This window comes from Oncorhynchus masou, chromosome 10 (genome assembly GCF_036934945.1).
Source record: "Oncorhynchus masou masou isolate Uvic2021 chromosome 10, UVic_Omas_1.1, whole genome shotgun sequence".
Lineage (NCBI taxonomy): Eukaryota > Metazoa > Chordata > Actinopteri > Salmoniformes > Salmonidae > Oncorhynchus > Oncorhynchus masou.
In genome coordinates this window covers 41,379,750-41,406,428 of record NC_088221.1, presented here as the reverse complement: position 1 = coordinate 41,406,428, position 26,679 = coordinate 41,379,750, and the positions used below count along the sequence as shown (strand labels likewise).

General features: G+C 45.0%; 1 protein-coding gene across 2 annotated transcripts in view; it reads left to right on the top strand.

Annotated features, from left to right (window-relative positions):
- LOC135547638 (tyrosine-protein phosphatase non-receptor type 4-like) overlaps positions 1–26,679 on the top strand; it is a 114,086-nt gene that overhangs the window by 28,339 nt on the left and 59,068 nt on the right. The window contains exons 2-3 of one of the 2 annotated variants that reach the window (XM_064976817.1): positions 4,905–5,059; positions 26,344–26,451. In XM_064976817.1, the coding sequence (XP_064832889.1) occupies positions 4,922–5,059; positions 26,344–26,451 (246 nt within the window). In that variant the 5' untranslated portion in view covers positions 4,905–4,921. Of the gene's footprint in view, positions 1–4,904; positions 5,060–26,343; positions 26,464–26,679 lie in introns of both variants that reach the window. The other variant, XM_064976816.1, reaches the window with a different exon arrangement.

Below are 26,679 nucleotides of genomic sequence, written 5' to 3'. Positions count from 1 at the left end.
TCTCAGGGGTCCGTTAAAAGCGCAGAGAGCATCATGAAGAACAAGGAACACACCAGGCAGGTCCGAGATACTGTTGTGAAGAAGTTTAAAGCCGGATTTGGATACAAAAAGATTTCCCAAGCTTTAAACATCCCAAGGAGCACTGTGCAAGCGATAATATTGAAATGGAAGGAGTATCAGACCACTGCAAATCTACCAAGACCTGGCCGTCCCTCTAAACTTTCAGCTCATACAAGGAGAAGACTGATCAGAGATTCAGCCAAAAGGCCCATGATCACTCTGGATAAACTGCAGAGATCTACAGCTGAGGTGGGAGACTCTGTCCATAGGACAACAATCAGTCGTATATTGCACAAATCTGGCCTTTATGGAAGTGGCAAGAAGAAAGCCATTTCTTAAAGATATCCATAAAAAGTGTCATTTAAAGTTTGCCACAAGCCACCTAGGAGACACACCAAACATGTGGAAGAAGGTGCTCTGGTCAGATGAAACCAAAATTGAACTTTTTGGCAACAATGCAAAATGTTATGTTTGGCGTAAAAGCAACACAGCTCATCACAATGAACACACCATCCCCACTGTCGAACATGGTGGTGGCAGCATCATGGTTTGGGCCTGCTTTTCTTCAGCAGGGACAGGGAAGATGGTTAAAATTGATGGGAAGATGGATGGAGCCAAATACAGGACCATTCTGGAAGAAAACCTGATGGAGTCTGCAAAATACACGAGACTGGGATGGAGATTTGTCTTCCAACAAGACAATGATCCAAAACATAAAGCAAAATCTACAATGGAATGGTTCAAAAATAAACATATCCAGATGTTAGAATGGCCAAGTCAAAGTCCAGACCTGAATCCAATCGAGAATCTGTGGAAAGAACTGAAAACTGCTGTTCACAAATGCTCTCCATCCAACCTCACTGAGCTCGAGCTGTTTTGCAAGGAGGAATGGGAAAAAATGTCAGTCTCTCGATGTGCAAAACTGATAGACATACCCCAAGCGACTTACAGCTGTTATCGCAGCAAAAGGTGGCGCTACAAAGTATTAACTTAAGGGGGCTGAATAATTTTGCACGCCCAATTTTTCAGTTTTTGATTTGTTAAAAAAGTTTGAAATATCCAATAAATGTCGTTCCACTTCATGATTGTGTCCCACTTGTTGTTGATTCTTCACAAAAAAATACAGTTTTATATCTTTATGTTTGAAGCCTAATATGTGGCAAAAGGTCGCAAAGTTCAAGGGGGCCGAATACTTTCGCAAGGCACTGTATGTATCGCATACTGCTCTTTCCATACAATATGTATCATATCACATGCTGCTCATGCCATACAATATGTATCATATCACATGTTGCTCATTCCATTCAATATGTATCATATCACATGTTGCTCATTCCATTCAATATGTATCATATCACATGTTGCTCATTCCATTCAATATGTATCATATCACATGCTGCTCATTCCATTCAATATGTATCATATCACATGCTGCTCATTCCATTCAATATGTATCATATCACATGCTGCTCATTCCATTCAATATGTATCATATCACATGCTGCTCATTCCATTCAATATGTATCATATCACATGCTGCTCATTCCATTCAATATGTATCATATCACATGCTGCTCATTCCATTCAATATGTATCATATCACATGCTGCTCATTCCATTCAATATGTATCATATCACATGCTGCTCATTCCATTCATTCAATATGCTCATTATCATATCACATGCTGCTCATTCCATTCAATATGTATCATATCACATGCTGCTCATTCCATTCAATATGTATCATATCACATGCTGCTCATTCCATTCAATATGTATCATATCACATGCTGCTCATTCCATTCAATATGTATCATATCACATGCTCTCATTTCAATATGTATCATATCACATGCTGCTCATTCCATTCAATATGTATCATATCACATGCTGCTCATTCCATTCAATATGTATCATATCACATGCTGCTCATTCCATTCAATATGCGTGACTCGTGAGCCGTAATATGTCATCCCCAAGGCCTTAAGTCACTAATCCTTTTCCACGTACTGTAGCCGGTCTCGTGTACTTATGGAGGTTCTGAGAATTGTACACATGACAGGCTAAAGACACCTCAGAGTAGTAGGACGAATGGACAATGTGCTCTTAATATGGGCAAGTTGGTTTACTTGTACCTCTTTGTGTGAGAGTTTACATTACCAGAATGACTAAGTACAGCAGGGTAGAAGGCTGTGTGTGTTCATGGAATAAGTACTGCTGTGACTGCACAGCACGCTGGAATTAGTCCCTGGGGTCCCCTGCTATGTCTCTGTTCAACTCAGCACTTCTGCATACACAGGCCATCTTCTGCCGTTCTTCATTGGCGAGGCCTGTGATGTTTTGTGATAACTCTTCAAAAAGGCACAGAAAGCCTTCCATATGGATCCATCAGGTTTAAACTGAAGGGGCGTGACCTCCATAGCTTAGGTAATATAGCCGATCCCTAGAGGGGTGACGCTGTGAAGACAGGGCTTTACCAACGTGTGTGTGTGTGTGTGTGAGTGGATTCAATCAGGGAGTTAACATGGAATTATCTTCTCCCCAGTCAGCATGTAGGTTTGTCTGTACTCCCCATTAATTTTCATTCTTGTCAGATGGAGCACTTGTTGCCCCTTCTGGATGTGCAAGTTTGTAAGCTGAGTGCTGATGTCAATAGTACTGTATAGTTGGGTTGGCCGTTATCCAGATGTAATTACCGCTCCTGTACCGTACCGGGGTATACGTGTCACCGGCAGTGCACACACAGGGCGTTATTTCTTTCCAAAGATAATAACACATGTAAATAATGTTAACAAACGCTAGCCAATTACTAGCGGATTCTAGATAAATATTAACAAGTGCAAGCGAACATACAGTACCAGTCAACAGTTTGGACACACCTACTTATTCAAGGGGTTTTTCTTAATTTTTTACTATTTTCTACATTGTAGAATAGTAGTGAAGATATCAAAACTATAAAATAACACACATGGAATCATGTAGTAAGCAAAATGTATTTTATATTTGAGATTCTTCAAATAGCCACCCTTTGCCTTGATGACAGCTTTGCACGCTCTTGGCATTCTCTCAACCTGCTTCACCTGGAATGCTTTCCAACAGTCTTAAAAGAGTTCCCACATATGCTGTGCACTTGTTGGCTGATTTTCCTTCACTCTGTGGTCCAACTCATCCCAAACCATCTCAATTGGGTTGAGGTCGGGTGATTGTGGAGGCCAGGTCATCTGATGCAGCACTCCATCACTCTCCTTCTTGGTGAAATAGCCCTTACACAGCCTGGAGGTGCTTTAGGTCATTGTCCTGTTGAAAAACAAATGATAGTCCCACTAAGCGCAAACCAGATTGGATGGCGTATCGCTACAGGATGCTGTGGTAGCCATGCTGGTTAAGTGTGCCTTGAATTCTAAATAAATCAATGTCACCAGCAAAGCACCATCACACCACCTCCTCCATGCTTCACGGTGGGAACCACACATGTGGAGATCATCTGTTCACCTACTCTGCGTCTCACAAAGACATGGCGGTAGGTACCAATAAGGACAGATTTCCAATGGTCTAATTTCCATTGCTCGTGTTTCTTGTCCCAAGAAAGTCTCTTTCTATTGGTGTCCCTTTAGTAGTGGTTTCTTTGCAGCAATTCTACCATGAATGCCTGATTCACGCAGTCTCCTCTGAACAGTTGATGTTGAGATGTCTGTTACTTGAGCTTGAGGTATTTATTTGGGCTGCAGTGTTCAAATGAACTTATCCTCTGCAGCAGAGGTAACTCTGGGTCTTCCTTTCCTGTGCCGGTCCTCATGGGAGCCAGTTTCATCATAGCGCTTGATAGTTTTTGTGACTGCACTTGAAGAAACTTTCAAAGTTCTTGAAATGTTGGAAGTGTTCCTGGATTGACTGACCTTCATGTCTTAAAGTAATGGACTGTCGTTTCTCTTTGCTTATCTGAGCTGTTCTTGCCATAATATGGACTTGCTCTTGTACCAAATAGGGCTCTCTTCTGTATACCACCATTACCTTGTCACAACACAACTGATTGGCTCAAATGCAGTAAGAAGGAAAGAAATTCCAGAAATGAACTTTTAACAAGATACACATGTTAATTTGATTCCCGAGTGGCGCAGTGGTCTAAGGCACTGCATCTCAGTGCAAGAGGCATTACTACAGGCCCTGGTTCAACTCCAGGCTGTATCACATCTGGCCATGATTGGGAGTCCCATAGGGCGGCACATTGGCCCATATTTTCTTATAACTGCATTGTTGGTTAAGGGCTTGTGAGTCAGCATTTCACTGTAAAGTTGTATTTCACCTGTTGTATTCGGAGCATGTGACATAACATTTGATTTGATTCTGACCTACAGCTTTCTGCCCTTTTAAAAAGGTCCAATGATGCCGTTTTTATCTCAAAATCAAATCATTTCTGGGTAGCAATATAAGTACTTTACTGTGATTGTTTTCACTTAAAAAGGCCAAAATAAAAATAGCTTTCTTTGCAAAGAAAATGTTTATTGCATGAATTTTGCTAGGAGTGTCCGGAAGTGTCCTGAGTTGGGAGGGGAAACCTGAAAACTAGCTGCTATTGGCAGAGTGTTTTGGCATTTTCTCTCGCATTGGTCTTTTAACTAATTTACTGCCTTGTGTTATTCCCACCTCAGTGTAGAAATACATATAAATCATGTTTTGGACTGCAATGGGCCTTTTAACTCCTGTACATGTTATTTCCAGAAGAATACATATCAGAACCGTTATTCTGTATGAGCGTTGCCAGACCGACTTGATTTGACACATCATCTCTACAGAGATCTGTCATTGGCCAGGTTGTTACGGTCAGCTTCCTTTCTGTGTTGCAGACCCTGGTTGGACCGTAATGACCACACGCTTCCAGTTGCCTGCTGGCAGATCTTACAATGTCCGGGCGTCAGAGCTGGCACGCGACAGGCAGCACACTGAGGTTGGCTGCAACATTCTTCTCTTGGACAACACTGTCCAAGCCTTCAAAGTTAATGTAAGTATCACAACAGAATACGCCATTTTAAAAAGTATATGTGTGGAAGCCATGAGATGCTAAATGTGTGTATGTTAATTAACGGTAAATTACCATGAGACCGACAGTTATTTGCTTGACAATCACCGGCTGACAATTTCGTGACCTCCACAGCCCTGGTTTTGAGTCAATAAATATTCAACCCCTTAGTTATGGCAAATACGAGTATAATACGAGTACAAATTTGCTTAACTAGTCGCATAATAAGTTGCATGCACTCACTCTGTGTGCAATATCAGTGTTTAATGTGATTTGTTATGAGTCCCTCATCTCTGTACCCCATACAATTATCTGTAAGGTTCTTCAGTTGAGCAGTACATTTCAAACACAGATGCAACTACAAAGACCAGAGAGGTTTTCCTATGCCTCGCAAAGAAGGGCACCTATTGGTAGATGAGTAAAAAATAAATAAACAGACATTGAATATCCTTTTGAGCATGGTGAAGTTATTAATTACACTTTGGATGGTGTATCACCCAGTCACTAAACATTTTTGCCAGAGAGGAAGGAAACCACTCAGGGATTTCACTATGAGGCCAATGGTGACTTTAAAACAGAGTTTAATGGCTGTGATAGGACAACCTGAGGATGAATCAACTACATTGTAGCTACTCCACAATACTACTGTAATTGATAGAGTGAAAAGAAGTAAGCCTTTACAGAATAAAAATATACAAACATGCATCCTGTTTGCAATAAGGAACTAAAGTAATACTGCAAAGAAATGTGGCAAATGAACTTTGTCCTGAATACACAGTGTAATGCTGTTATTGTACAATCCAGGTGTGCAAAGCTCTTAGATTTACCCAGGAAGACTCACTGCTGTAATCGCTGCAAAGGGTTATTTGATTGTTTGATTTTATTTGGTTGTTGATTGTTGACAAAACATGACAAATCTCGTTTAATCCTACTTTGTTACACAACAACATGAAATCTAGTTTTATCCTACTTTGTAACACAACAACATGAAATCTAGTTTAATCCTACTTTGTAACACAACAACATGGAAATCTAGTTTAATCCTACTTTGTAACACAACAACATGCAATCGAGTTTAATCCCACTTTGTAACACAACAACATGCAATCTAGTTTAATCCTACTTTGTAACACAAAAACATGGAAATCTAGTTGAATCCTACTTTGTAACACAACAACATGCAATCGAGTTTATTCCCACTTTGTAACACAACATGCAATCTAGTTTAATCCCACTTTGTAACACAACAACATGCAATCTAGTTTAATCCCACTTTGTAACACAACAACATGCAATCTAGTTTAATCCCACTTTGTAACACAACAACATGGAAATCTAGTTTAATCCCACTTTGTAACACAACAACATGCAATCTAGTTTAATCCCACTTTGTAACACAACAGAATGTGTCAAAAGGTGTGTGATTACTTTCTGAAAGCACTGTATGCTCCTCCTGATCCATTGTCATGGGCTGTTACTCTTAACCATGTCGAAAGCACTACATGGCCATGTCCCAGAATAGCTATTGGAATCTGTTGGATTTACTGCAGCCCTATTGTTCAACACTGTCCTCTTTGGGTGGTAGATCTTTCAGGGCTATCTTTCTCCTATAAGATACCCAGGACTGTAACACCACAACATGTTGCAAATCTAAAATGGAAATGTCCCCCATCCCGCTCCTTCCGTCCTCTGCAGGGTGGTGGGGGTTGAGGCCAGGGCTACAGCCCTAGCTCTCCTCACTGTGAAATGCCTGACATTCTTTTTCACATAGTAGCTTCCCTAAGGGCTGTCCATTCAAGTATATACTCGCTCACAGGCACGTCTTTCTAGCTCTACACACACACACACACACACACACACACACACACACACTGGGTGCCAAAAAATCAGTGTTCAGAGTAGGGATGGGTATCGTTAAGATTTGAACGGTATTACTACTCTTACTGATGCTGCTTATCGATCCGGTACTTTAACGGTATTCCTACTGTTTTTCTTTTTTTTTTGTGTGGGGGGGGGTTATGAGAGAAAAAAACAAAACAAATTTAAGATCATAATTAACATTTGCTTTATTTTCTGAAATGTAAAATATATCAAAGAAACAGCAATGTTTTTGAACAAATCGCTGATTACAGACTCTAATGTTGTGGTGATGGAAATCCAAAGCAAATTAAAACAATATTTTCCTGCAAAAGATAAGACAGTGGTATAGAGCAACACGGGTGGGGCCTGCAGGTAGGCTGCAGAAGGACTATACAGTGGTATAGAGCAACACGGGTGGGGCCTGCAGGTAGGCTGCAGAAGGACTATACAGTGGTATAGAGCAACACGGGTGGGGCCTGCAGGTAGGCTGCAGAAGATAAGACAGTGGTATAGAGCAACACGGGTGGGGCCTGCAGGTAGGCTGCAGAAGATAAGACAGTGGTATAGAACAACACGGGTGGGGCCTGCAGGTAGGCTGCAGAAGGACTATACAGTGGTATAGAGCAACACGGGTGGGGCCTGCAGGTAGGCTGCAGAAGATAAGACAGTGGTATAGAGCAACACGGGTGGGGCCTGCAGGTAGGCTGCAGAAGGACTATACAGTGGTATAGAACAACACGGGTGGGGCCTGCAGGTAGGCTGCAGAAGATAAGACAGTGGTATAGAGCAACACAGGTGGGGCCTGCAGGTAGGCTGCAGAAGATAAGACAGTGGTATAGAGCAACACGGGTGGGGCCTGCAGGTAGGCTGCAGAAGGACTATACAGTGGTATAGAACAACACGGGTGGGGCCTGCAGGTAGGCTGCAGAAGATAAGACAGTGGTAGGTTGCAAAAGGACTCGCACTTCTTAGCAGTTCTGGAGAAAGATCAACATATTTGCCTTCTCTGGCAGAAGTCGGGACCTCCCCTGGCTTATTGTGTTCCCTGCAGTCGAAAATACCCTCTCGCTAGGGGTGGAGGAGGCTTGAGCTCAGAGGTAGCTTGTTGTAATGTTTGTGAGGAGGGGCAGAGTATCTCTTCTCCCACCACCACTACACAGGATCTTCAGCCATGGAGATGGGAGGCAGGCCTTTGTAGAGCCCCACCTCTATGTCAACACACTCACTAAGGGTGAGGGACGAGGTGTCCTGTTGGATCGTCAACCTCAACTTCCTCTCCTCCTCTGAGAACAGCTCCTCCAGGGATATCCTTGTTTTGTACAATGGAGGGACTGTCTCCTCCATTTCCTCTCCTTCTCATTCAGACTCCTCCTGTTGCTGGTGCTCTGTGTCTGTCTGCTCCGGCTCCTCTGACAGCCCTGGTGTTGCTCCTGTCACATTGGCCTCAACAGTTGCCTTCCTCAGCCTGTCCCAGGTGGCGTAACTCACCAGCCTCTCTTTAAATCTGGGGTCCATTGCTGTGTCCTCATGCAGGAAGTCTTGAATGTCCTCATCCTGATGGTGCTCGGAGAGGTTCTCCCAGACCTTCTCTTTGATGGTTGTCACTAACGTTGTATCTTCATGCTTCACAGTGAAGTGCTCTTCCAGTTTGTGGAGGATGGGTTTGATCTGTCCACAGGTTGCATTCTTTTCACATGACACACACAGTGTGGATGTATAGAGGATTCTCATGAGCTGGACCAACTCCTCAGTCTTATGGAAGTCCTCGTCCTTCAGACGGTCCAGGTTGTCCTTGGTCGTTGCTTTTCTCAGGCGTGGATCCAAGGCCGCTGCTTGGATCACTGCCTACTGCTCCATGAATCTCTCTATCGTTAGATAGAGTTCCATCTGGTCCTGACATCAAGGATGAGTGAGTGTTGCGGAAGGTCTGAAACAACAACAACAACAAAAAAACAACATACATTTAATTACCACACACTTGAATATTGAATTAAATTGTTCAATGTGGGAATTTCAAAATAATACTTTAATAGATTGAACTGGCTTCTTACCAAGGAGCTGCTGCTTTTCCTTCAAAACTGTTTTGGACATCGAGGATCTGTTGAACCACATGACCACTGCTCTGATTCAGGCTGCCCATTTATCAATGAAAGTAATATTGTAGATGTTATGTGCTGCTAGATTTACTATGTGCACAAAGCACTTGATGGCAACATCCATATTGCCAGCAATCACAGCTACAATATTTCTCAGCTCTGTCTCAAACTCTTCCTGAATGTCTGAGATCTCCTCTGCCACTACTTCACCAGTTTGCGATTTGTACACTGTCCTGGTGTGGATGAGCTTCTGTTTTACACTGTCCTGGTGTGGATGAGCTTCTGTTGTACACTGTCCTGGTGTGGAGGAGCTTCTGTTTTACACTGTCCTGGTGTGGAGGAGCTTCTGTTTTACACTGTCCTGGTGTGGAGGAGCTTCTGTTGTACACTGTCCTGGTGTGGAGGAGCTTCTGTTTTACACTGTCCTGGTGTGGAGGACCTTCTGTTGTACACTGTCCTGGTGTGGAGGACCTGTTTTACACTGTCCTGGTGTGGAGGAGCTTCTGTTTTACACTGTCCTGGTGTGGAGGACCTGTTTTACACTGTCCTGGTGTGGAGGAGCTTCTGTTGTACACTGTCCTGGTGTGGAGGAGCTTCTGTTTTACACTGTCCTGGTGTGGAGGACCTTCTGTTGTACACTGTCCTGGTGTGGAGGACCTGTTTTACACTGTCCTGGTGTGGAGGAGCTTCTGTTTTACACTGTCCTGGTGTGGAGGACCTGTTTTACACTGTCCTGGTGTGGAGGAGCTTCTGTTTTACACTGTCCTGGTGTGGAGGAGCTTCTGTTTTACACTGTCCTGGTGTGGAGGACCTGTTTTACACTGTCCTGGTGTGGAGGACCTGTTTTACACTGTCCTGGTGTGGAGGAGCTTCTGTTTTACACTGTCCTGGTGTGGAGGACCTGTTTTACACTGTCCTGGTGTGGAGGAGCTTCTGTTTTACACTGTCCTGGTGTGGAGGACCTGTTTTACACTGTCCTGGTGTGGAGGAGCTTCTGTTGTACACTGTCCTGGTGTGGGACACTGACCTGGTGTGGATGACCTGTTTTACACTGTCCTGGTGTGGAGGAGCTTCTGTTTTACACTGTCCTGGTGTGGAGGACCTGTTTTACACTGTCCTGGTGTGGAGGACCTGTTTTACACTGTCCTGGTGTGGATGACCTGTTTTACACTGTCCTGGTGTGGAGGAGCTTCTGTTGTACACTGTCCTGGTGTGGAGGAGCTTCTGTTTTACACTGTCCTGGTGTGGATGACCTGTTTTACACTGTCCTGGTGTGGATGACCTGTTTTACACTGGAGGACCTGTTTTACACTGTCCTGGTGTGGATGACCTGTTGTACACTGTCCTGGTGTGGAGGAGCTTCTGTTTTACACTGTCCTGGTGTGGATGACCTGTTTTACACTGTCCTGGTGTGGAGGAGCTTCTGTTTTACACTGTCCTGGTGTGGAGGAGCTTCTGTTTTACACTGTCCTGGTGTGGAGGAGCTTCTGTTTTACACTGTCCTGGTGTGGAGGAGCTTCTGTTTTACACTGTCCTGGTGTGGAGGAGTTTCTGTTTTACACTGTCCTGGTGTGGATGAGCTTCTGTTTTACACTGTCCTGGTGTGGAGGAGCTTCTGTTTTACACTGTCCTGGTGTGGATGACCTGTTTTACACTGTCCTGGTGTGGAGGAGCTTCTGTTTTACACTGTCCTGGTGTGGAGGACCTGTTTTACACTGTCCTGGTGTGGAGGAGCTTCTGTTTTACACTGTCCTGGTGTGGAGGACCTGTTTTACACTGTCCTGGTGTGGAGGAGCTTCTGTTGTACACTGTCCTGGTGTGGAGGACCTGTTTTACACTGACCTGGTGTGGAGGACCTGTTTTACACTGTCCTGGTGTGGAGGAGCTTCTGTTTTACACTGTCCTGGTGTGGAGGAGCTTCTGTTGTACACTGTCCTGGTGTGGAGGAGCTTCTGTTTTACACTGTCCTGGTGTGGATGACCTGTTTTACACTGTCCTGGTGTGGAGGAGCTTCTGTTTTACACTGTCCTGGTGTGGATGACCTGTTTTACACTGTCCTGGTGTGGAGGAGCTTCTGTTTTACACTGTCCTGGTGTGGAGGACCTGTTTTACACTGTCCTGGTGTGGAGGAGCTTCTGTTTTACACTGTCCTGGTGTGGAGGAGCTTCTGTTTTACACTGTCCTGGTGTGGATGACCTGTTTTACACTGTCCTGGTGTGGAGGAGCTTCTGTTTTACACTGTCCTGGTGTGGAGGACCTGTTTTACACTGTCCTGGTGTGGATGACCTGTTTTACACTGTCCTGGTGTGGAGGAGCTTCTGTTGTACACTGTCCTGGTGTGGAGGAGCTTCTGTTTTACACTGTCCTGGTGTGGATGACCTGTTTTACACTGTCCTGGTGTGGAGGACCTGTTTTACACTGTCCTGGTGTGGATGACCTGTTGTACACTGTCCTGGTGTGGAGGAGCTTCTGTTTTACACTGTCCTGGTGTGGATGACCTGTTTTACACTGTCCTGGTGTGGAGGAGCTTCTGTTTTACACTGTCCTGGTGTGGAGGAGCTTCTGTTTTACACTGTCCTGGTGTGGATGAGCTTCTGTTTTACACTGTCCTGGTGTGGATGAGCTTCTGTTTTACACTGTCCTGGTGTGGAGGAGTTTCTGTTTTACACTGTCTTGGTGTGGATGAGCTTCTGTTTTACACTGTCCTGGTGTGGAGGAGCTTCTGTTTTACACTGTCCTGGTGTGGATGACCTGTTTTACACTGTCCTGGTGTGGAGGAGCTTCTGTTTTACACTGTCCTGGTGTGGATGACCTGTTTTACACTGTCCTGGTGTGGAGGAGCTTCTGTTTTACACTGTCCTGGTGTGGATGACCTGTTTTACACTGTCCTGGTGTGGAGGAGCTTCTGTTTTACACTGTCCTGGTGTGGATGAGCTTCTGTTTTACACTGTCCTGGTGTGGAGGAGCTTCTGTTTTACACTGTCCTGGTGTGGATGAGCTTCTGTTTTACACTGTCCTGGTGTGGAGGAGCTTCTGTTTTACACTGTCCTGGTGTGGAGGAGCTTCTGTTTTACACTGTCCTGGTGTGGAGGAGCTTCTGTTTTACACTGTCCTGGTGTGGATGACCTGTTTTACACTGTCCTGGTGTGGATGACCTGTTTTACACTGTCCTGGTGTGGAGGAGCTTCTGTTTTACACTGTCCTGGTGTGGAGGAGCTTCTGTTTTACACTGTCCTGGTGTGGAGGAGCTTCTGTTTTACACTGTCCTGGTGTGGATGACCTGTTTTACACTGTCCTGGTGTGGATGACCTGTTTTACACTGTCCTGGTGTGGATGAGCTTCTGTTGTACACTGTCCTGGTGTGGAGGAGCTTCTGTTTTACACTGTCCTGGTGTGGAGGAGCTTCTGTTTTACACTGTCCTGGTGTGGAGGAGCTTCTGTTGTACACTGTCCTGGTGTGGAGGAGCTTCTGTTTTACACTGTCCTGGTGTGGATGACCTGTTTTACACTGTCCTGGTGTGGAGGAGCTTCTGTTTTACACTGTCCTGGTGTGGAGGAGCTTCTGTTTTACACTGTCCTGGTGTGGAGGAGCTTCTGTTTTACACTGTCCTGGTGTGGAGGAGCTTCTGTTTTACACTGTCCTGGTGTGGAGGAGCTTCTGTTGTACACTGTCCTGGTGTGGAGGAGCTTCTGTTGTACACTGTCCTGGTGTGGAGGAGCTTCTGTTTTACACTGTCCTGGTGTGGAGGAGCTTCTGTTTTACACTGTCCTGGTGTGGAGGACCTGTTTTACACTGTCCTGGTGTGGAGGACCTGTTTTACACTGTCCTGGTGTGGAGGACCACACTGTCCTGGTGTGGAGGAGCTTCTGTTTTACACTGTCCTGGTGTGGAGGACCTGTTTTACACTGTCCTGGTGTGGATGAGCTTCTGTTTTACACTGTCCTGGTGTGGAGGAGCTTCTGTTGTACACTGCCCTGGTGTGGAGGACCTGTTTTACACTGTCCTGGTGTGGAGGACCTGTTTTACACTGTCCTGGTGTGGAGGAGCTTCTGTTTTACACTGTCCTGGTGTGGAGGAGCTTCTGTTTTACACTGTCCTGGCGTGGAGGACCTGTTTTACACTGTCCTGGCGTGGATGACCTGTTTTACACTGTCCTGGTGTGGATGACCTGTTTTACACTGTCCTGGTGTGGATGACCTGTTTTACACTGTCCTGGTGTGGAGGAGCTTCTGTTTTACACTGTCCTGGTGTGGATGAGCTTCTGTTTTACACTGTCCTGGTGTGGATGACCTGTTTTACACTGTCCTGGTGTGGAGGAGCTTCTGTTTTACACTGTCCTGGTGTGGAGGACCTGTTTTACACTGTCCTGGTGTGGATGACCTGTTTTACACTGTCCTGGTGTGGATGACCTCTTTTACACTGTCCTGGTGTGGAGGAGCTTCTGTTTTACACTGTCCTGGTGTGGAGGACCTTCTGTTGTACACTGCCCTGGTGTGGAGGACCTATTTTACACTGTCCTGGTGTGGAGGAGCTTCTGTTTTACACTGTCCTGGTGTGGAGGACCTGTTTTACACTGTCCTGGTGTGGAGGAGCTGTCCTGGTGTGGAGGAGTTTTACACTGTCCTGGTGTGGAGGAGCTTCTGTTTTACACTGCCCTGGTGTGGAGGAGCTTCTGTTTTACACTGTCCTGGTGTGGAGGAGCTTCTGTTTTACACTGTCCTGGTGTGAAGGAGCTTCTGTTTTACACTGTCCTGGTGTGAAGGAGCTTCTGCTTTACACTGTCCTGGTGTGGATGACCTGTTTTACACTGTCCTGGTGTGGATGACCTGTTTTACACTGTCCTGGTGTGGATGAGCTCCTGTTTTACACTGTCCTGGTGTGGATGAGCTTCTGTTTTACACTGTCCTGGTGTGGATGAGCTTCTGTTTTACACTGTCCTGGTGTGGAGGAGCTCCTGTTTTACACTGTCCTGGTGTGGATGAGCTTCTGTTTTACACTGTCCTGGTGTGGATGAGCTTCTGTTTTACACTGTCCTGGTGTGGAGGAGCTTCTGTTTTACACTGTCCTGGTGTGGATGACCTGTTTTTACACTGTCCTGGTGTGAAGGAGCTTCTGTTGTACACTGTCCTGGTGTGGATGACCTGTTTTACACTGTCCTGGTGTGGATGACCTGTTTTACACTGTCCTGGTGTGGAGGACCTGTTTTACACTGTCCTGGTGTGGATGACCTGTTGTACACTGTCCTGGTGTGGAGGATGACCTGTTGTACACTGTCCTGGTGTGGAGGAGCTTCTGTTTTACACTGTCCTGGTGTGGAGGAGCTTCTGTTTTACACTGTCCTGGTGTGGAGGAGCTTCTGTTTTACACTGTCCTGGTGTGGATGAGCTTCTGTTTTACACTGTCCTGGTGTGGATGAGCTTCTGTTTTACACTGTCCTGGTGTGGAGGAGCTTCTGTTTTACACTGTCCTGGTGTGGAGGAGCTTCTGTTTTACACTGTCCTGGTGTGGAGGAGCTTCTGTTTTACACTGTCCTGGTGTGGAGGAGCTTCTGTTTTACACTGTCCTGGTGTGGATGACCTGTTTTACACTGTCCTGGTGTGGAGGAGCTTCTGTTTTACACTGTCCTGGTGTGGAGGAGCTTCTGTTTTACACTGTCCTGGTGTGGATGAGCTCCTGTTTTACACTGTCCTGGTGTGGATGAGCTTCTGTTTTACACTGTCCTGGTGTGGATGAGCTTCTGTTTTACACTGTCCTGGTGTGGAGGAGCTCCTGTTTTACACTGTCCTGGTGTGGATGAGCTTCTGTTTTACACTGTCCTGGTGTGGATGAGCTTCTGTTTTACACTGTCCTGGTGTGGAGGAGCTTCTGTTTTACACTGTCCTGGTGTGGATGACCTGTTTTTACACTGTCCTGGTGTGAAGGAGCTTCTGTTGTACACTGTCCTGGTGTGGATGATCTGTTTTACACTGTCCTGGTGTGGATGACCTGTTTTACACTGTCCTGGTGTGGAGGACCTGTTTTACACTGTCCTGGTGTGGATGACCTGTTGTACACTGTCCTGGTGTGGAGGAGCTTCTGTTTTACACTGTCCTGGTGTGGATGAGCTTCTGTTTTACACTGTCCTGGTGTGGAGGAGCTTCTGTTTTACACTGTCCTGGTGTGGATGAGCTTCTGTTTTACACTGTCCTGGTGTGGAGGAGCTTCTGTTTTACACTGTCCTGGTGTGGAGGAGCTTCTGTTTTACACTGTCCTGGTGTGGAGGAGCTTCTGTTTTACACTGTCCTGGTGTGGATGACCTGTTTTACACTGTCCTGGTGTGGATGACCTGTTTTACACTGTCCTGGTGTGGAGGAGCTTCTGTTTTACACTGTCCTGGTGTGGATGACCTGTTTTACACTGTCCTGGTGTGGATGACCTGTTTTACACTGTCCTGGTGTGGATGACCTGTTTTACACTGTCCTGGTGTGGATGAGCTTCTGTTGTACACTGTCCTGGTGTGGAGGAGCTTCTGTTTTACACTGTCCTGGTGTGGAGGAGCTTCTGTTTTACACTGTCCTGGTGTGGAGGAGCTTCTGTTGTACACTGTCCTGGTGTGGAGGAGCTTCTGTTTTACACTGTCCTGGTGTGGAGGAGCTTCTGTTTTACACTGTCCTGGTGTGGATGACCTGTTTTACACTGTCCTGGTGTGGAGGAGCTTCTGTTTTACACTGTCCTGGTGTGGAGGACCTGTTTTACACTGTCCTGGTGTGGAGGACCTGTTTTACACTGTCCTGGTGTGGAGGAGCTTCTGTTTTACACTGTCCTGGTGTGGAGGAGCTTCTGTTTTACACTGTCCTGGTGTGGAGGAGCTTCTGTTTTACACTGTCCTGGTGTGGAGGACCTGTTTTACACTGTCCTGGTGTGGAGGAGCTTCTGTTTTACACTGTCCTGGTGTGGATGAGCTTCTGTTTTACACTGTCCTGGTGTGGAGGAGCTTCTGTTGTACACTGCCCTGGTGTGGAGGACCTGTTTTACACTGTCCTGGTGTGGAGGACCTGTTTTACACTGTCCTGGTGTGGAGGACCTGTTTTACACTGTCCTGGTGTGGAGGAGCACCTGTTTTACACTGTCCTGGTGTGGAGGAGCTTCTGTTGTACACTGTCCTGGTGTGGAGGAGCTTCTGTTGTACACTGTCCTGGTGTGGAGGAGCTTCTGTTTTACACTGTCCTGGTGTGGAGGAGCTTCTGTTTTACACTGTCCTGGTGTGGAGGAGCTTCTGTTTTACACTGTCCTGGTGTGGAGGACCTGTTTTACACTGTCCTGGTGTGGATGACCTGTTTTACACTGTCCTGGTGTGGAGGATGACCTGTTTTACACTGTCCTGGTGTGGAGGAGCTTCTGTTTTACACTGTCCTGTTGTGGAGGACCTGTTTTACACTGTCCTGGTGTGGATGACCTGTTTTACACTGTCCTGGTGTGGATGACCTGTTTTACACTGTCCTGGTGTGGATGACCTGTTTTACACTGTCTTGGTGTGGATGACCTGTTTTACACTGTCCTGGTGTGGAGGAGCTTCTGTTTTACACTGTCCTGGTGTGGATGAGCTTCTGTTTTACACTGTCCTGGTGTGGATGACCTGTTTTACACTGTCCTGGTGTGGAGGAGCTTCTGTTTTACACTGTCCTGGTGTGGAGGACCTGTTTTACACTGTCCTGGTGTGGATGACCTGTTTTACACTGTCCTGGTGTGGAGGAGCTTCTGTTTTACACTGTCCTGGTGTGGAGGACCTTCTGTTGTACACTGCCCTGGTGTGGAGGACCTATTTTACACTGTCCTGGTGTGGAGGACCTTCTGTTTTACACTGTCCTGGTGTGGAGGACCTGTTTTACACTGTCCTGGTGTGGAGGAGCTTCTGTTGTACACTGTCCTGGTGTGGAGGAGCTTCTGTTTTACACTGTCCTGGTGTGGAGGAGCTTCTGTTTTACACTGTCCTGGTGTGAAGGAGCTTCTGTTTTACACTGTCCTGGTGTGAAGGAGCTTCTGCTTTACACTGTCCTGGTGTGGATGACCTGTTTTACACTGTCCTGGTGTGGATGACCTGTTTTACACTGTCCTGGTGTGGAGGACCTGTTTTACACTGTCCTGGTGTGGATGACCTGTTTTACACTGTCCTGGTGTGGAGGACCTTCTGTTGTACACTGTCCTGGTGTGGATGACCTGTTTTACACTGTCCTGGTGTGGATGACCTGTTTTACACTGTCCTGGTGTGGATGAGCTTCTGTTTTACACTGTCCTGGTGTGGATGAGCTCCTGTTTTACACTGTCCTGGTGTGGATGAGCTTCTGTTTTACACTGTCCTGGTGTGGATGAGCTTCTGTTTTACACTGTCCTGGTGTGGAGGAGCTCCTGTTTTACACTGTCCTGGTGTGGATGAGCTTCTGTTTTACACTGTCCTGGTGTGGATGAGCTTCTGTTTTACACTGTCCTGGTGTGGAGGAGCTTCTGTTTTACACTGTCCTGGTGTGGATGACCTGTTTTTACACTGTCCTGGTGTGAATGAGCTTCTGTTGTACACTGTCCTGGTGTGGATGACCTGTTTTACACTGTCCTGGTGTGGATGACCTGTTTTACTGTCCTGGTGTGGAGGATGACCTGTTTTACACTGTCCTGGTGTGGAGGAGCTTCTGTTTTACACTGTCCTGGTGTGGATGACCTGTTTTTACACTGTCCTGGTGTGAAGGAGCTTCTGTTGTACACTGTCCTGGTGTGGATGACCTGTTTTACACTGACCTGGTGTGGATGACCTGTTTTACACTGACCTGGTGTGGATGACCTGTTTTACACTGTCCTGGTGTGGAGGGTGACCTGTTTTACACTGTCCTGGTGTGGAGGATGACCTGTTTTACACTGTCCTGGTGTGGATGACCTGTTTTACACTGTCCTGGTGTGGATGACCTGTTTTACACTGTCCTGGTGTGGATGACCTGTTTTACACTGACCTGGTGTGGATGACCTGTTTTACACTGACCTGGTGTGGAGGATGACCTGTTTTACACTGTCCTGGTGTGGAGGGTGACCTGTTTTACACTGTCCTGGTGTGGAGGATGACCTGTTTTACACTGTCCTGGTGTGGAGGATGACCTGTTTTACACTGTCCTGGTGTGGATGACCTGTTTTACACTGACCTGGTGTGGGGGACCTTCTGTTGTACACTGTCCTGGTGTGGGGGACCTTCTGTTGTACACTGTCCTGGTGTGGAGGACCTGTTTTACACTGACCTGGTGTGGATGACCTGTTGTACACTGTCCTGGTGTGGAGGAGCTTCTGTTGTACACTGTCCTGGTGTGGAGGAGCTTCTGTTGTACACTGTCCTGGTGTGGAGGACCTTCTGTTGTACACTGGCCTGGTGTGGAGGACCTTCTGTTGTACACTGTCCTGGTGTGGGGGACCTTCTGTTGTACACTGTCCTGGTGTGGAGGACCTTCTGTTGTACACTGACCTGGTGTGGAGGACCTTCTGTTGTACACTGTCCTGGTGTGGAGGACCTTCTGTTGTACACTGTCCTGGTGTGGAGGACCTTCTGTTGTACACTGTCCTGGTGTGGAGGACCTTCTGTTGTACACTGTCCTGGTGTGGAGGACCTTCTGTTTTACACTGACCTGGTGTGGATGACCTGTTTTACACTGTCCTGGCTTGTGTACTGCACTGTAACAGTGAGATAGTGGTCCTGACAAGAGGCTGGTCCACCCATCTGATGTGATGGCCAGCTTTAGCTTGTCCTTCAGCTCAGTGATCACATTGGCCTTTTCTACACCACACCAGGTAGGAATGAATATGTCTCTGAGGTAACTCCTGGAGGGAGGGGTATATTTGGGTTGAGTGCCTTGCCCATCTCGCTACAGCACAAAAACTTTTTTCATGTGTTGAATTGTCATTATTGCATTGTGGAGTGATGGAACTAACATACAACACTTATATATTACTATATCCTACACATGAATACAACTCAACATATACTGACCGATTGTTACCTGAAGTCCTTGGAGTCCACTGTTGCAAAGGGGTGTAGGCCTTTCACTATGACCTTGGTCACGGTTAGGTGGCACTCGTTCACCCTCTCCTCAGTCATCCTCCCACTAGCTGCCAGCGTGAAGGGGCTTTGGGCTTGTCTTTGGCTTGGACCAGCAGTATTAGAGGGAGGAGTGGGTTGGTTCATTGTAGCTGCAACTTTAACAAAAAAGTAGCAAAATCTTTAAATGGGTGATTTAAATTTCTGAACACACCCATAGCTCAACAATCAGCTGGCTAATGGTTCCTTTTGATCAGGAACCCATGTTCTCATAATTGAGTTAATTTGTTAAGGCTGCAATCCCGTTAACGGGATGATTGTCATCAACAACCGCTGAATTGCATAGCGCTACATTCAATGAATATTACTAAAAATATTTATATTCATGAAATCACAAGTGCAATATAGGAAAACACAGTGTTGTTAATCCACCTGTCGTGTCAGATTTTGAAAATGTGCTTTATAGCGAAAGCAATCCAAGCGTTTGTAAGTTTATCGATCGCTCGACAAAACATTACGTACACTTAGCATCAAGTAGCTTGGTCACGAAAATCAGAAAAGCAATCAAATTAATTGTTTACCTTTGATCTTCCCACGAGACTCCCAGTTACACAATAAATGTTCCTTTTGTACCATAAAGATTATTTTTATATCCAAAATACCTCTGTTTGTTTGGCGCGCTATGTTCAGAAATCCACAGGAAAGAGTGGTCACGACAACGCAGACAAATTCCAAATACTTTTCGTAATGTCCACAGAAACATGTCAAACGTTTTTTTTATAATCAATCCTCGGGTTGTTTTTAAAATATATAATTGATAATATATCAACCGCAAATGTCTTTATCAGTAGGAGAGGGAAAGCAATGGCTGTCCAAACTCTGTTGCGCGAGCAAAACTCATGCGACCACTTGACGCAATGTTATCTTTCTGGCTCATTTTTCAAAATAAAAGCCTTAAACTATGTCTGAAGACTTGACACCTTGAGGAAGCGATAGGAAAAGGAATCTGGTTGATATCCCTTTAAATGGATCAAAGGGAGGCTATGGAACATGGCGTTTTCAAAATAGAAGCCACTTCCTGGTTTGATTTTCCTCTGGGTTTCGCCTGCAATATCAGTTCTGTTATCCTCACAGACAATATTTTGACCGTTTTGGAAACTTTAGTGTTTTCTATCCAATACTACTAATATGCATATATTAGCAACTGAGACTGAGGAGCAGGCCGTTTACAATGGGCACCTTTTCATCCAAGCTACTCAATACTGCCCCTGCAGCCATAAGAAGTTAACTCCGTGTGTGGGCTCTAGGCTGCTAGCATACATACCTAACGTAGATCTGCCAACAACAGATGAACTACGAGCTAGGCAGTCAAACTGTGCATTTCTCTGCCTGTACATGATGCACTTTTGAACAAGCAAAAGTCTTGTTGCATTGTGGCAACGAGCATTGTCAGCATCGACTTTGAAGTGTATCCACACTTTTGTGTGTTTAGTTCTCTCTGCCATCGTCACTAATTAAGAGCAGGGTCTTTGTGCGTGCGACAGGCTCCGCGTGAGAGCCATCTCTTCTGGATTGGGAATCGTGAAAATGCATCATAGATGAATGTCTTAATCTTATGGCAAATTAGAAACGGTTGGTAAAATGTTTATGCAATAATAAATAGAAAATGTATTTTCCTAATTTCTCCAGTTCCGAAAGCAGAACCGATAACGTCGGTTTATAATTTAGCCCCGGGGCCCATCCCTAGTTCGGTGTCTTTATTGAGCTAGGCAAGTCAGACGAGAACAAATTATTATTTACCGGGGAACAGTGGGATAATAGCCTTGTTCAGGCGCAGAACGACAGATTTTTACCAAGTCAGCTCGGGGATTCGATCCAGCGACCCAGTTACTGGCCCAACGCTCTAACCACTAGGCTACCTGCCGCCCCAAATGGCCACACAATCATATTACATGTCAGGAGGAATATAAAAGCGCGAACCCCCCTCCCCATGTTATTTTTATTATATAATGTGGGAATATGTGAATTATATTATTATGTAACTTCTCTGAGTTAATGTTTTTCAGGTTGATACTGTATATATACTCCATCTGTTGCCATGCTAGCCCGGCTATAAAAGGAGCTTGTGACACTGATCTTGGCTCAGCAGCTAAATTAATAAAGCTCAACTTTCCTTCGATTTCCTTCCTCAGTTCCACATCGATTTGTACTCTGCAGTTCCTGGAAAGCCGTCCGTCCCTGGCATAACAAGAGTTGGATTGATCAGATTTGTCCAAGCCTTGTCGTGACCTACATTCCCTGAGTGATTGGTTCCTCTGAATGTGAAGGGAAAGTGAAGACAAGATGGAGTGATGAGAAAGTAGGAAGGGAGGAGGAGTGAGGATGATGAGCGGGACAGTAGGAAAGAGCCTGACTGGTTGGTTCCTCTGAATGTGAAGGGAAAGTGAAGACAAGATGGAGTGATGAGAAAGTAGGAAGGGAGGAGGAGTGAGGATGATGAGCGGGACAGTAGGAAAGATTGGTTCCTCTGAATGTGAAGGGAAAGTGAAGACAAGATGGAGTGATGAGAAAGTAGGAAGGGAGGAGGAGTGAGGATGATGAGCGGGACAGTAGGAAAGATTGGTTCCTCTGAATGTGAAGGGAAAGTGAAGACAAGATGGAGTGATGAGAAAGTAGGAAGGGAGGAGGAGTGAGGATGATGAGCGGGACAGTAGGAAAGAGCCTGACTGATTGTTGGTGCCAAAGACGGGTCACTAAATATTGTCACTAAACAACTAACATCGGTTCAATTACTTGAATTACATGTAGTATCAACTCAAGAACTGTGGGATGCTGGAATGGAGGTTTCATTAAGCAAATATTCAACCTAGTTCCATTAAGCAAATATTCAACCTAGTTCAGCTCAGAAACATGGTAATTAACTACAATGACCATAATCCATTGCACTTGTTTTTTTCCAGCTCAGGCAGAGATGGACACACTTTTATGCCTGCTACGTTAGGTTAGATGCACACAGACCACAGCCTGAATGAGAGAGAGGATTGTGCACATCACAGCAACAAGAGAGAGGGATAGAGACAGTTTAAGTATGCCTCATCTTCTTTGAAGAACTAGTAAAATGATTTAGTCAGACAGCTCTGCAGCTAGCCTTGCAAGCTAAATAGGATGACTCACCACTGTACGATATGGGGAGTATAGAGATAATGTTGGCTGGATGCTACTGTCTGAGCAGAGAGGAGATGATGACTTTAAGGAATGAAAAATAATAAAGCCGTGAAATAAAAACTAAGTAATATGCACAACCAAAATGTTTTATTTCATAGTAATTTCTTATTTTTCTATTGATATTTACCCAATGTGGACCTGACAGAGACAATAGAATATGTTCAATGATAACTGCTTTTGGCTTTGGAATTTCCATTAAAAAGCTCCTTCTCACTCTCCATGCCTGCCTCATCCTCTCCCTCCCTCCCTGCCTCCTTCTTTGCCTGCCTCCTTCTCTCCTTTTCCTGCCTCCTCCCTCCCTGCCACCTCCTTTCCCTGCCTCCCTCCCTCCCTGTCTGCCTCCTTTTCTCTTTCTCTCCCTCCATCCCTGTCTATCTGTCTTCTACTGCTCCTGAACAAGCTGTCTCATGTCCACATTTCCCTCATTCCTCCAAGCTCAGGCTCTAGCAGTGCCCCAAGCCTCCTTTTCAGAGTCTTTACCAGAGATCCATCTAGTTCTTCCTTTCTTATGATTGCAACCATGTTCAGTATGTTTACATGTAAATACTATATTTCTCATACATATAGACTTTCGAGCATTGACACCACATCTACTTTAGAGATATAGTTTCCATTCAGACCCCAGGCTTGTATTCACCTAACATTCTCCCCCTCCCTCACTAGTCCAGTCCTCACACCATCTCAGGCGCTGGCTCACAAATAGTGGTGGGGGTATTGATAAAGATCAGCACAAAGACTGTTTGTATAGCCCTGTCTGCCGAGTCGTCAATCATCCACTCACTCTCTCTGTCTCTATGTCCCAGCCCAGTCTTCAGTGAGGATCTCAGAATGGGCCCATTGCCATTGTCTTCCACAGATAACTGAAGTATCTTTCGAGACCTGTGTTAATCTAACTTTCCTATTTATTATCCAAACATCAAGGAGAAGGTGCCAGCCCAGTTTAAATAGTTACTGCCTATGTCAAATCAAATTTTATTGGTCACATACACATATTTAGCAGATCTTATTGTGAGTGTAGCAAAATGCTTGTATGTGGCATCAATATGAGTCAAACATGAATTCTAGTGTCAAAATTGGCTATAAAGTGTAAATAGGATCATTTTGGTCATAAAGTCACTCGTCTAAAACTGAGTTTGTAACATCCTTGCGTCACAATGGGTAATTTGAAGGTTGGGTTTTGATATAATGATGTCCATTTGTCCACTGACATGCAGCGCTGCGGTGATTTGCTCTCTATCCAATAGCATAGACCTGCCCAGCAGCTCTGACTTTGTTCAAATAAGATGTCAAGTAAAACAATGTGTGACGTGTTAAGTGCTGCACCAAACACCTTTAGTTAGATGTAAAATTGCGCAACTAAAACATCCTTTGGAATAACATATATTAGAATCACTGGCCACTTTTAGAAATGGATCTCTAGTCGCTTTAATAATGTTTCCGTTTCTAGCATTACTCATTGCGTATGTATAAACTGCACTCCACACTACTCTACGTTATCTTAGTCACTTTTAAATTGTGTTTACATATTGCATCATCCATTTCATATGTGTATATACTGTATTGTGTTCTATACTACACCACTGACTGTTAACCTTTCTGGCGCAGGTATTCCGCTAGCGCCCCACCTCGACAACATCCGTTGAAATTGCAGAGTGTGAAATTCAAATGACAGGAAATAGAAATATTTAACATTCATGAAAATACAAGTGTCATACATCAAAATAAAGCTTAACTTCTTGTTAATCTAACCACTGTGTCAGATTTCAAAAAGGCTTTACGGCGAAAGCACACCATGCGATTATCTGAAGACACATACAAAAGCATGAAAAATATATTTCAACCAAGCAGGTGCGCCACGAAAGTCAGAAATAGCGATATAATAAATGCCTTACCTTTGAAGATCTTCTTCTGTTGGCACTCCAAAATGTCCAAGCTACATCACAAATGGTCCTTTTGTTCGATAATGTCGTCCTTTATATCCCCCAAAACTCAGTTTAGCTGGTGCGCTTCATTCAATAATACACCGGTTTTCCTCCTTCAAAATCCATACAAAATGAATCCCAAATGTTACCAATAAACTTATCCAAACAAGTCAAACAACGTTTATAGTCAAACCTAAGGTATTCTAATACGTAAATAACGATCAAATTTAAGACGTAGAATCGTTATTGTCTTTACCGGAGATAAACAACAAAGAACGCGCTCTCATCCACACACATGAAAACACTACAGCCAAAATGGGAGCCACTTAGAAAAACTACAAATTCTAGCTCGTTTTTCAAGCCTGAAACTCTTTAAAGACTGACATCTAGTGGAAGCCCTAGGAACTGCAATCTGTGAGGATTTCACCTCATAATTAACATGACAGCCAATGCGAAACAGTGGTAGCCTGAATTCTTTTTTGGTGGCGGGTTGTTTTTCCTCGGGGTTTCGCCTGCCTTATCAGTTCTGTTATACTCACAGACATTATTTTAACAGTTTTAGAAACTTTAGTGTGCTTCCTATCCAAATCTACCAGTTATATGCATACCATGCTTCTGGGCCTGAGTAACAGGCAGTGTACTTTGGACACGCTTTTCATCCGGATGTCAAAATACTGCCCTCAAGCCCAACGAGGTTAAACAGCCATCTCCAGCACATCAGAGGCTGCTGCCTAATGACATAGATTAACCACTCTAAAGAAATGAAACACTAGCCACTTTAATAATGTTTCCGTGTCTTGCATTACTCATCTTTATATGTGTAAACTGTACTCTACTATTCTACGGTATCTTAGTCACTTTAATTGTGTGTAAATATTGCGTCACGCATCTATGTACAGTGGGGCAAAAAAGTATTTAGTCAGCCACCGATTGTGCAAGTTCTTCCACTTAAAAAGATGAGAGAGGCCTGTAATTGGCTTCGTAAGAAGCATTTCAAGGTCCTGGAGTGGCCTAGCCAGTCTCCAGATCTCAACCCCATAGAAAATCTTTGGAGGGAGTTGAAAGTCCGTGTTGCCCAGCAACAGCCCCAAAACATCACTGTTCTAGAGGAGATCTGCATGGAGGAATGGGCCAAAATACCAGCAACAGTGTGTGAGAGAACCTTGTGAAGACTTACAGAAAACGTTTGACCTCTGTCATTGCCAACAAAGGGTATTCAACAAAGTATTGAGAAACTTTTGTTATTGACCAAATAGTTATTTTCCACCATAATTTGCAAATGAATTCATAAAAAAAATCCTACAATGTAATTTTTCTGGATTCTTTTCTCTCCTTTTGTCTGTCATAGTTGAAGTGTACCTATGATGAAAATTACAGGCCTCATCTTTTTAAGTGGGAGAACTTGCACAATTGGTGTGGCTGACTAAAGACTTTTTTGCCCCACTGTATATACTGTGCTCTATACTATGTCACTATCTTAGTCCAATGCCGCTCTGACATGTATGTATATATATTCTTAATCCATTCCTTACTTAGATTTACGTGTGTTTGGGTACATTGTGAAATATTGTGAAACTGTTAGATATTACTGCACTGTCGGAGATAGAGACACAAGCATTTCGATACACCCGCAGTAACATCTGCCAAACACGTGCGTATGTGACCAAAAAAAATTTGATTTGATTTGGTGTCATCTAACTGAGGGTTGAGGCTAAACATAGTGTACGTGAGGAGAGGCTCTGTTTCCCCACTCTGTCAGCGCATGTTTGACAGTCAGCAGCCCAGAGCTGCCACTCTGCTCCCTGTGGCTTAGAACTGGCCTGGGGCTGTGACATGGACTTACCTCTGTGGAGCACCGTGTCAACACCATCCCCTCACTGGCACTGCAGTGTGTCACATGGGAGAGTGGGAGGGGCAGAAGGGAGACAAGTGGTTGTCACTGTGTCCCTGGTGTGACTGTGCTATGGTAGCAGCTACTCAGACCTGGCTGCCATGGAGACTTGAGGCATGGGGAGTTTGCTCGGAGCCACACAAATAATTTGTTATTTTCTCGCTCCCTCTTTCTCACCCCCCCCCCCTCACCCCTCTCTACCCCCCTGCCCCGCTCTCTACAGAAGCACAACCAGGGTCAGGTCTTACTGGAGGAAGTGTTTAAACACCTGGAGCTGACAGAGAGGGATTACTTCGGCCTGCATCTGTCCGATGACTCCTCCGACAGCCCGGTAGGTGCCAAGGTCAGACTCTTGATGGCAAAACACCTTTTTACACTTCAGTCAACACTGTCTCGTTCACTACTGTCCATCTCCATCAAGTATTTCACTTGAGGACAGCCTTTTCCTGCTCACCTAAATGAAACTCTCTGTGGTGAATTTAGTCTTCAGACAAGTGTGTTGCTGTGAGAAATGGAGGGGGGCGGAGAGGGATAAGATGGGGAGTTATTCTTCTACATA